Source organism: Peromyscus californicus, unplaced genomic scaffold (assembly GCF_007827085.1).
Source record: "Peromyscus californicus insignis strain IS unplaced genomic scaffold, ASM782708v3 Scaffold_7__1_contigs__length_154581171, whole genome shotgun sequence".
In the NCBI taxonomy this organism is placed as follows: Eukaryota; Metazoa; Chordata; class Mammalia; order Rodentia; family Cricetidae; genus Peromyscus; species Peromyscus californicus.
The window spans coordinates 153,946,102-153,957,328 of NW_026294595.1; the positions used below are offsets into that span (position 1 = coordinate 153,946,102).

The window sequence follows — 11,227 nt, forward strand, 5'->3', positions numbered from 1 at the left end:
TCACGGCACCTAGGAGTTAACAGGAGAGAAACACATAAGCTTCTTATACTCATTGCTATCTGTAGGTCCCTCAATGTCCAGCAAACCTGAGAAGACCCAGAGTAAGATCTCATCCTTCCTCAGACAGAGGCCAGACCAGAGTGTAAGGTCTGATGATTGCACCCCAGAGCCCATGAAGCATATGAAGCCTGAGTGGAGTAAGCAATAGGGGCTACAGGGACTGTTGGTTATGGCCGGCCACTGGAACTGTGTGCTCACTTAGACTTCCTGCAGCAGCATTTGTGTGCCCGGCCTGTGCAGCTGAAGACACTGTGCTTTTCCAGTGCTCCTCCTGTGATTTCTACCGTTGTCGGGCCTGTTGGCAACTGCAACTCAAGGTTGGGGTCTGACCTTCTCCAACCCATCAGGCATCTCCCCAGGTGGTGGGCTAAGGGGCATAGGGTGTGCGCTTAGCCAGGCTGCAGTGCCTAGCAGGTATCTCCACAGGCCTCTAGAACGTGTCCAGATTGTGGTGCTGTTAATAGGAAGCAAAGCCTTGCACAGGTCTTCTGGCCGAAGCCCCAGTGAACACAAATGGAGAACCTTGGGAGCCCTGATGTGGCTAGACATTGGCTGACCCACTACAAGTCTCATACTTGACTATCTAGTGGCATCTGAACCTACCTGTGAGAAATCCTGAAACTTCAGGGCATGGAGTGGGTTTGCTAGATGCCTCCTTGCCAGAGCTTTTTTTGGGTGCCTATATTGGCACTGTGCCTGTATTACTAAAGGGACGGGCTTTTCAATAAAACCAATTGTCAAGATGGTGTCTATGTCCTGGGCTTGGACAATTTGAGTGTCATGGAGGTGCTAGGTATAGTGGTACAAACCTTTAATCCCTATAGAAGCAGATGAGTTTCTCCTAGTTTCAGGACAGCCAAAGCTAGAGATTCTGCCTCAAAAACAAACAAAACGGTGCTGGTATACACCTTTAATCCCAGCACTTAGGAAGCTGTCTTTTGAGTTTGAGGCCAGCCTTTTCCAGGGCTGCACAGAGAAACACTATAAAAAAATCCATAATATATATATGGAAGGACAAAGGTCTGAGAAGAGCCCTTCTTACAGACCTGCAGTGTTCTCCATGTCTAGTTAGCTTCCAAACCAATAGGGACCCATTCCTTCATCCTTCTCATAGATTTCTTCTTCCACCAGCCATGCCCCAAAGCCCTTCTGGGTGGTTCCAGGTCTCATCTGTATGAAATAGTCCAGTGTGTATATGCACACTTTCCCTATGAGCTTGAGCATGGGAGTTCTTAGCTCTTACAGCACCATCAGGCACTGGCACGATTGCTCCTGGTGGATGCCTGGCATCGAGTGAGAGTACAGAAGCTTAGGACTTAAGCTTCAGGAGGAAGGTAGACTCCAGGTAGTCCCTGTCCTCTCCCACCCACTTCATTAGGCACCTAAAAGCAGGAATACTCAGTGGAGCCTATGCCCTACAGGCACCTCAGCTAGCTACTCAAGTTCAGAACAATGTCACCCTCACCATAACTGCTATGCCCTGGCCTAGATTTGGCTTTCAACTTTGCCCATTTCCTCCTCTTGGAACCAGGACCGGGTAAGCCAGAAGTTCGTGGACAGGGTCAGAGCCCTGGAAAGGGAACTCCTGTATATATCTGTTAGCCCAAGGTGATGCTGCTTTTTGATAATGAAAAACAGGCTACCCAGACTTAAGTTTTTGAGAGGCTCCTTGCAGGAAATGTCAGATCTCAGTCCCACCTATATTGGCCCTCCTTACCTTTTCCAACAATAGAGCTCAGGGGGAGGTTTTTTTTTTTTTTTTCTTTTTCCGAGATAGGGTTTCTCTGTGTAGTTTTGGTGTCTGTCCTGGATCTTGCTCTGTAGAGCAGGCCGGCCTTGAACTCAGAGGTCCGTCTGCCTCTACTTCCTGAGTGCTGGGATTAAAGGCATGTACCACCACCGCCCGGCTCAGGATTTTCATTAGGCTGTCTAGCCTGAAGCTCCTCTCTGATTAGCTGCCCTGTCCCTTGTTTCCATGGGCATTCTGTTCCTACTTTTCCTATTACCTACTTTCATGCCTTGTTTAATGTTTAGGAATTTCTCCTTAGCTCTCTGAATTTAGTGACCCATGTGGCCTACCCTGACTTCTTTGTAGGGACTTTTTGACTTTCTATGACATTTCCTTTAAAGGGCTGTGGTAGCTATAGCAGGCCCTGGTAAAACCCAGGAAAACAGAGCTCACTACCCCAGCCACAACAGGAGGCCCTGGTGGCCTTAGAGCTGCAGCTCCAACAGCTCTCCAACTTGAGTGATGTTCAGGATCAAGTACTGTTGCCACAATTGCTTCAGTTGTTTTATAAGGCTAGGCTGCTCTATATGGAGAGGTGCTAATGCACCATTTTCCTTGTGACTGGCTAAGTCTTCACTGTACACAGAACTTTATTCTACACTGCCAACCAATGTCACGCCAACCTTAACACTTCCTAGGTTTACTTTTTAAAAAGCTATTCATTTCAGAAAAACAACTGTTCTCAAGTAGTGGCTCTGATCACAATCCAGCAAGCTCAAGGAGGACCACCATCCATAGGAAGGCCCATCTGTTCCATGTCTACCATAAGGTATCCCAAAGGTCAACCCATGAAGCCCCTAGTCTTGCACAGTGTTGACAGAATTGAGGAAAGGTGGCCAGAAAGACACCTGAGATATCTGGTGTACCATGCTAGACTTCTGCTTGGTTTGCCCATCTTAGGAGCAACCTATTATTTAATTCCTAGAGGATCCCCTAGGAAGGACTCAACCCAGCTCATAGGACACCTATGGGTTGGGACCTCTCCTTAAATCAGAGCACCCACTGCCCTCCTCCTGATTCATAACTTCTCAGTCACCCTTCCCAGGCCCCCTTGAGGAGGATGACCTGATCTCGGACAAGGAGCTGCTAGGTCTTGAATCTGTGGCTTTGCCACAGCTCCAAACTTCCCTGGGAGCTCCTGCTTAGCAGGCACTCCAGGATAGCAGCTTCTGGCTGTCATCACTGCACCAGTGTGGAACCAGCATTTGGCTGCTTGAAGGGATAGTTGGACAGGAACCACTTAGGCTGTCTTTATTTTACAACCTTATCCTGGCCACATGAGAAAGAATTTAACCCAGTGGGTCTAGTGGGCATGGCCCCCAGGAACCCACACCTCACACCCATCTAGAGATGCAAACCCAGCATTTCACTGACCTGGACCCTGTAGGGACCCAGCACACCTGCAGTAGCTACAGCAACACCTAATAACCTGGTGAAAGCTGTGACCTCAGGATACCACATAACCTGAGTGTGGGTGTACTGAAATGTATATTCAGCAAGATTTGACCTCCAAGCATTTCTATATCAGCTTTCTCCTTTGGAGATAAAAGCAGAGTGAGAATAGGTTAGTAAGAGAAGTCAGACTTCCCAGGCAGGTCTACTGAACCCTGTCCTGAGATTAGGTCAAAACCTAGTGGAAAGCTGATTGTAATGCCCCACACCTATAATTCCCACAGGTACAGGGAAGGAGGCGAAGGTTAACATGGGTTACAGAGAAATCCCGTCTCACACACACCCAACTCAAAACAACTAGGGACCATGCTGGCCTCTGGGATGTGGGCTACGTCTTTCTCCAAGCGAGATTAGTCCTGACCTTTCCCACCTCCATGGGCAAGCTGGACAAGCAGCTGGCACAGATAGACCCCCATTTCAAGTAGGATGCCCTCAAGTTCCACTTTAGAATGGGCTAACAGGCAAGCCTAGGGGTGGTCTTACCCCTCCCCCTCCTCACTAGTTTGAGAGGGTCCCAGATCTGGGACAGGGCGGAATAAGGGGTAGGGCATAAAGAGCTGGATGGCCTGCATGCCCCACGTTTGTCTCTGGATACCTACACTTTTCCAGACACAGAAAAGTTTGTCTTAGAGAAAACATAAAGCAAATAAAAGAATGAACAAACAAAGCCAGCTCAACCCCAGCATCAGTGGCACAGAGCCAGCAGGGAGCACTCTTCCAACACCAGGGGATGAACAGTTCCAAGACTTTGAAGTTGGCAGTGCTTATGTGATGTCCCTCTGCCGTGGTGGCCGGTGAACATTCCGAACGACACACTTCACCATCCATTCGATGCCCTCTCGAACTCCTTTTCTGTGGAGACAGTATGTGTGAGGCAGGGCTAGCCTTGGCCCTGAGAACTCTGCAGAGTGAGGCCTCAACTCACCCTGTGAGAGCAGAGCAGGCCTGGGTCAGACAGTCTCGCCGGCCAATCTTGCAGGTACAGTCACTGAATGCAGTCTTGATGTCAGGAATGGAGAGGCAGGTCTGACAGGGGAGGTAAGACTCTGAGGAACACTTCTACCACCTAGCTCCATCTAGCTTTTTTCTTCACTTGGGCTTTCAGGAAGGCCATAGTCCCTCACCCCAAAAAAATCAGTGGGGGTGAGCCTGCCCAGAATGCCAGTGTCTGTACAAAACCAGTGGTAAGGCTACTGCACCTGGTCGAAGTCTACTGCTGATGGCTTTACCCAAGGCTTTTGGGAATCTACAGCTCTCGAGAATATTCCCCACCACCCAAGAACAACCCTCACAGCATCTACCAGCAGAACACTGAACTAAGCCAAGTGAGGAAGGGCCCATGGCCCTGGGGTTGAGAAGCTTTGGTACTATTCAGTGGCATATCTGTTTTCATCTAAGGGAATGCTCTGAGTTCCTTAGTTAAGTACCAGAGACCTCCATTACTAGTTTTGGGACACAGATGGAATAGTGGGGGAAGTCCTCAGGAAAACGAGTGGAGAACAGGTCATGTTAAATGTAACTAGGTAGATACACAGGGCCTCAGAAAAGTAAAACTTCCTTGGCCCTCCAGATACTAGTTGCTACCATGTCTTCTATAGCTGTTTCTGTACAGAGCCCCTTTTGTAAGATGGTAGGGACTTTATGTGGACAGAAGTCCAAAGACAAGTAGCACCTCATATCAGAGGATGTCCATTGTATTACCCCTTCAACCCCCACTTTAAAAACTAAAGATTTGTTTTTATTATATATATGTATGTGTCGGGGCAGGGGTATGTACACATGAGTACAGGTATCTACTAAGGCTAGGGGTGTCAGAGTCCCCTGGCGCTGCAGTCCCAGATGGCTGTGAGCCACCTGACATGGGTACTGGGAGTCAAACTTGAGTCTTCTGGAAGGGCAGTACATGCTCTTAATCACTGAGCCACCTCTGAGGCTCCCCACATCCACTTCTTTGAGCCCAGAGCTTTCACCTGGGTCTTGCTCTAAGCCCCATACTCCCAGAACCCCTGGGGGTATCCTCCCTTGGGAAAGAAGATGGCATCTGCACTCTAACTATAAAAACCTCTAGTAAGAACATGCCTCTTCTAATGGTGGCAGCTCCAGGTGACACCCAGAGAGGAACTGAAGTTGGCAAGGTAGGGATCCCAAGAAGGGCAGAGAGAGGAGATTGGGATGAATGGTATAGATAGTAGGTTCTGGAATCTGGAGGCCTACAAGCCACTTTCTTTGCAACGGAGATAGAGGCCCTACAGCAGCTTTGTGGGGCTCACCTCCACATCCTGCTTGTTGGCCAACACCAGGATGGGGACACCGTCCAGTGCTTCACTCGAAACCACCTTCTCTGAGGAAAGCAGGAGAGGTGGTGCCTTGCACCCTGTGTCCTGTTTGTGACTGCAGACTCTGCCCTGGCCCAAAGGTGTATATAGGCAGCTCCCTTCCACCCTTTCCCTCACATACTAGACAGCCCAAGCAACATGAACAAGGCTTTCTTAGCCCTGGTATCCAGGTGTAAGCCCAGCCTCTCTCAAGGCAAGTTCCAGACATGTAGGAGGATCCAGATTAGACTGGTACAGCACCCCCTGGTACTCACACCCCCACCCCACCCCCCCACCCCCCCGCAACAATTCCCTAGATGTAGGTCTTCCCATCTTCTCTCCTTCCTAGAGTGGCCACGGAACACTCACCAAATGCCTCTTTGGATTCTGACAGTCTCTCCTCATCCGTGGAGTCAATGACATAGATGACGCCATGGCACTCTGCATAGTACTAGAAGGAAGAGGAGGAAGCTGGGGGCTAGAGGTACTCATAGTTGGGCCAGCTAGATAGCAAGACCCTGTGTCACAACTACCAGAAGAGGCCCACAAGAGGAAGAGAGAGGCAGTGAGTGGTGGGAACTTTGCTACCCCAGGGCAAAAATGGAGAAATGGGCACAACCCAGTGGGAAGACTTGCTAAGAAGCTTTTTGGGACTGATTTAGTGATAAAGATACCATAGGACCTTTGAGGAAGGCTTGCTGACTCTGGCAGGGTGATCAACCTCCTCCTGCTCAGGGGCTGATCCTGAGAGCTCACCTGGTGCCCTGGCTATATGGTGTTGAGAGAAGGGTGGAAACAGTCTAGAGGTTGAGAAACCAAAAGAGGCTCATGGCTGAGGTCAGCAATGCCTATGAAGCTACCCTGCCTGAACAAAAATGACAGTACTGAACTCGGCTTCTGCAGGCTGGATGTAGCCAGTCCTGGGCTTTCAACAGCAAGGGTGAGGAATGGACAGCACTGCTAAGGCAAAACAGATAGGGCAAGGTAAGCATAGGAAACGAAGATCCACACAGTAATAGAGACGTTTTATGAGCTCCTATCCCAATCAGAAAAATAATGCCTGTCAATATGGGGCAAATAGCACACACCTGCCACCTCACATCAGGACCATGCTGGCTCTCCTGAATCAGTGAGAAGTCAACACTGACTAGTAAAATAATGTGCTGCAGACAGGGTAGGATGTATACCACTGAGGTTGTGTGACAAGTAAGAAAGGAACACTTAACTCTAGTCAGTAAAACTCCCTCCCGACCTGCGCTTCCCCACAGAATACTAGAGGCTAGTCCCAGGTCCCTTCTGCAGGGCTTTGCAGCCAGACTCATCCTGGCAGGTCCTACCACAGAGGTATTTATGGTAATAGTGGATGATATAAGGTTTGTAGCAAGCCCAGTGGGTCAGCAGGCAGCACTAGCAGCTCCAAAGGTTGTTACGAACATCTTATGTGATTAGGCACAAGACTTAGGAATCAGATAGCTAGAGCCACTCATCACATCCACCAGGCATAGGGTCCAACAGCTGCCAGAGAGATGGGAGAGGCATACCCAACCTTAATAGAGAAGTCACACATGTGGCTATGAGTATGTGTTGCAGGGAGGTGCAAAGAGACCTGCACAACCAGCATAAGGAAACACTCTCAGCTGGACATGTTGAGACAGGCCAGAGGCAGCCCACCTGGTCTTGCTTATATAAGAAGTTGTGATCTAAGCCTGGCATGTGCACAGATCTGGAGACAACAGCACACTGCTTGGTCAGCAGAGTAGGTACCAAGCCTAAGGCAGATGTAAGCAGCAGACATCGCAACTTGGTTTCTATCTATCTCAAGGTTCACCAGAGCACCCACTGTCCAGAGCAACTTGCCCATCAGTTGCTGTGGGATGGTCTGTATGTCAAATGTGTTGCTGATTGGTCAATGAATAAATCACTGATTGGCAGTGGCCAGGCAGGAAGTATAGGCGGGACTAAGAGAGGAAAATTGAGAGAACAAGAAGCTGGGTGAGAGAGACAGTGCCAGCCGCCATCAGGACAAGGAAGATGTAAAGTACCGGTAAGCCACAAGCCACGTGGCAAGGTATAGATTAATAGAAATGGATTAATTTAAGCTGTAAGAACAGTTAGCAAGAAGCCTGCCACGGCCATACAGTTTGAAACCAATATAAGTGTCTGTGTTTACTTGATCGGGTTTGAGCGGCTTGGGACTGGCGGGTGAGAGAGATTTGTCCTGACTGTGGGCCAGGCAGAAAAACTCTAGCTACAATCAGTGGTACCGTGCTAGACTGAGAAGAGCAGTGGCCAGAATGGCAGACCACAAACTTATCAGTATAGCTTCCATTCACCAAGGCCAATGGAGCCCCTACTAGGCATTTCACTTGATAGGGCAGCATGGCTAAGCCCTATGAGGTATCATCTCTTAAAGAAATGAGAAGGAACCTGAATACAAGCATGTCTCCTTAGCAATAACATAGACTCCCTGGGCACAAGATACCAGGCCACAGTCTTATGTCAAGCGATGTCAGCAGGGGAGACTCAAGTCACAACAAACCACCTGTGGCCATAACAGGACAGCAATGGGCCATAGTGCCCATGTGGTACCATTATAGTAGGAACCAGGTCCAGATACCAACTCTCACAATGAGAGACATTTCTGAGGTGCTAGGTTTGGGACAGGACACAGTATCCATGAACCAAGGCAAGACAAGAGACCCCTCTCTTTCTGACCCTCCTAGTAATCTAGAAGCAACTCTGCTACACATCTTCACAACTCTGAGTACTATATGGGTTGGGGGGTAAGGGAGAATGGGTCCTGCCCTCCAAAGCAACAAACTCAGCAGAAGCACCGAGTCACCAAACATGGCTACCTAGTGGGCACATTGGGCTCCTTTTGCTCAAAGATAACTGTCCCCGATTGGCAGGAGACAGGATGACTTAGCCAGCCTCCAGGAAGTGACATCACTGCCAAGATGACTACAACTCTGCAACCAGTTAACAAGGCTGCTGTCTACCCTCCTCTTAGAAGAGGCTACTCCCCAATGTAGAGTACATATCCAAGCAGTGCTCAGATATTCACTCTGGTTGTCCATCCCAAAGAGCACTGTGACTGGTGACTCAGAAGATGGCACTCTTGGGGATGCCAATGTACATCAGTGCCCCATGATTAGGCCTGTCCTCTGTCCAACCTGGTGGCCATCAGAGACCTTCTGGATATAGGATAGATGCCACCCTCTTGCTAAATTATAACAGGAAGAAACATCTTAGGGAAGCCCAGGAAAGAGAAATGGGAACAAAATTGGCCCTCAGTTGTAATATTTGGCTGCTGGGAAGCAGCACAGTAGCTAAGGCACCTGTACCACAGCACTGGCTGCACCAAATGACCATGCGAACCCTCAGAGCAGGAGACGGCTCAAGAAAAGTTAGGGCTGGCTTGTTCTGCTCAGTGCGGGACCTAATACCTGACATAGGCTGGGTGGAGGAGACTCCAGTGTAGGAATGCATATAGAGAAAAGTCTCAGAACTGTCTAAAACCAATGCCCAAAGAAGAAGCAGGTGCTATCTGTGTCTGAGAACATCCTTCGCAGATGGGGAAGAGGCCATCTGGAAGAACCATAACAAGCTAGAATGAGGTAGACAGACTCACCAGGAAACAAAGGCTTTGTGCGTTCCCTATATATGATCTCTGCCATTTCTGTCTGCCTGTAAGAGGATAGGTTACAGTCCTCTTTGAGTTCCCCAGTCAGTGCTCTGGCTACTACCCTGGTGAACAATGCTTCTTTCTTTGGGAATGAAACTGGCCTCATCAGGGTAATGTTGGGTATCCCCCGTGGGAATTTCTCTGGTGCCACTTTTGTGGTGATTCTAGGCCTGGGTTTTGCCAGAGTGAGACAGAAAGCAACCTGGGAACCTGGGATAGGATTGAAGAGAAAACCTTTAGACAGGGCCAATGAGATCGTTCAGCAGGTAAAGATGCTTGCTATGCAAGCCTGAGAATCTGAGTTTCATGTCTGGAGCCCATGTAAAGGTGAGAAAATAGACTCTGAAAAGTTGTCCTCTGACCTCTACATGCATGCTGTGACATGCCCCCCCCCTTGCCCCCAATAAATAGAGAGAGAATCTCCAGGGTAAATGTGGACAACAGAAGCTCTCATGGAAGAGGCTAAGAGGCCATCTAGAAAAATACTGCATGGAGCAGATAGTGTGTCTTACCTTGTCCCACAAAGACTGTAGCTCTTCTTGCCCACCTAAGTCCCAGAACATGAGACGAGCCTTCCCCACGTCCACAGTGCCAACTGGGGAGAGGACAGAATGAGCTAGCTCCTGACCTTACTCTTTACATGCAAAGTCCCAGCTCTTTCTGGAGTGAGGCAAACCATTCTGGTACCAATCCCAGCAGGCTTGAACAGAGAATGGAGAGACAGGGATCTGGCCACTGGCCAGCTGGGCTGTGGAGCTTGCAGCATCCATCTCTTAGGGACCCCCCCTAAGCTCATATGCCTAAGGTGCCTCCTTACTGTTTAGACCCACGGTAGTAGTGATTTTGGATAGACTCATCCCCTTGTAGTTCTTGTTAAACCGTGTTTTTGATTGTTCCAAGAAGGTCTGAGGAAAGAAAGAGAGGTGGTGAGCAGCAGCAGCTAAAGCAGTTTTCTTATGTCCTTCCTAAACACTCCCACACCCCCACACGCTTTGGGCAACTTCGGGTATCCACACCCCCACACGCTTTGGGCAACTTCGGGCCTTCACACCCACATACACATGCACACAAACCTCTGCCTGTAGAATGCTCTTTGCAGGCTGGTGGCAACTAACCTGTAGTCTTGGGTGGGGATTAGATTTCCAAATAAGAAAACATAAGGCAGGAAATGGGAATTGGTGAGAGAACAGGCACCTACTGTCTTCCCAGCATTGTCCAGGCCCAGGATCAGGATGCAGTATTCATCCTTCTGGAACATGTACTTGTACAGCCCCGAAAGCAGCGTGTACATCCTGCCCTGGAACCCTGAGAAATGTCAAGGTGTGTACCGGGGGCATCGACCTCCTGCCCACTTCATCAACCGTCTATCCTGCTAGTTTTAAAATGTGGAGCCTCGTGGCTCGTGACTCCTTGCCCCCCTCTTCTGTAAGATTCTTGACTCTGCCTCCACCGCTGACCACCTGATAAGCCTGGGTCACTCCCACTTCAGGTCATCTTTCTGAATACATCATCAGTCGTGAAAAACCCGTGGCGGCCTACCCTGGTCCTCCTTTCTAGGGCTCCTCTTTCCAGACCCTCAACCCAGCACAGGTTCTAGGCCAGCGACCGTCTAGGGAGCTACCAGAGAGGCAGCGCTTCCGCCGTGGGCTGGCTTCGGATCCCCGCCGCTGCCGGGCCCACGGAGCCTGGGAACCAGCTGCCGGAGCCGCTTCCGTCCCCCTACCCCAGGATTCTGGAACCCGGCCCCTCAGCCTAGCTGAGACCCACCTGCACCTGCTCAGACCTAGGAGACTAAACCGCCGACGCCGCGTTGCAAACCCCACCGACCTCGGGATGACCCCGCGCGGTGCCTGACGGGACCGACAGTCCGAGTACGGGCGGAGCCGCATCCCGGCGGCCCCCGCGCGCCCCATCCTGGACGCTCCG

At 50.0% G+C, this 11,227-nt stretch overlaps 2 protein-coding genes across 8 annotated transcripts in view; one reads left to right on the top strand and one right to left on the bottom strand.

Annotated features, from left to right (window-relative positions):
• The window catches only part of Rtel1 (regulator of telomere elongation helicase 1), a 32,666-nt gene extending 31,860 nt beyond the window's left edge, over positions 1–806 (top strand). Inside the window, 3 exon segments of the mRNA XM_052723292.1 lie at positions 66–197; positions 277–377; positions 487–806. Coding sequence (XP_052579252.1) covers positions 66–197; positions 277–377; positions 487–567 — 314 coding nt within the window. The 3' untranslated portion in view covers positions 568–806.
• A 2,278-nt stretch (positions 807–3,084) lies between these two features.
• On the bottom strand, positions 3,085–11,190 carry Arfrp1 (ADP ribosylation factor related protein 1). Of its 7 annotated transcripts, none has more exons than XM_052723303.1 (8): positions 11,069–11,190; positions 10,500–10,606; positions 10,119–10,206; positions 9,814–9,896; positions 5,986–6,067; positions 5,572–5,701; positions 4,227–4,327; positions 3,085–4,153 (listed from the first exon to the last, which is right to left on the bottom strand). In XM_052723303.1, exons 2-7 carry the CDS (start codon positions 10,590–10,592, stop codon positions 4,252–4,254), a joined length of 552 nt encoding a protein of 183 aa, XP_052579263.1. In that variant the 5' UTR covers positions 10,593–10,606; positions 11,069–11,190; the 3' UTR covers positions 3,085–4,153; positions 4,227–4,251. The 7 variants fall into 7 exon arrangements, 6 of the variants coding, with proteins under 6 accessions (XP_052579263.1, XP_052579261.1, XP_052579262.1 ...); XM_052723301.1 differs by having other exon boundaries at positions 5,572–5,642; positions 11,069–11,187; XM_052723302.1 differs by having other exon boundaries at positions 5,572–5,642; positions 10,500–10,598; positions 11,069–11,174.
• Positions 11,191–11,227: the final 37 nt, after the last annotated feature.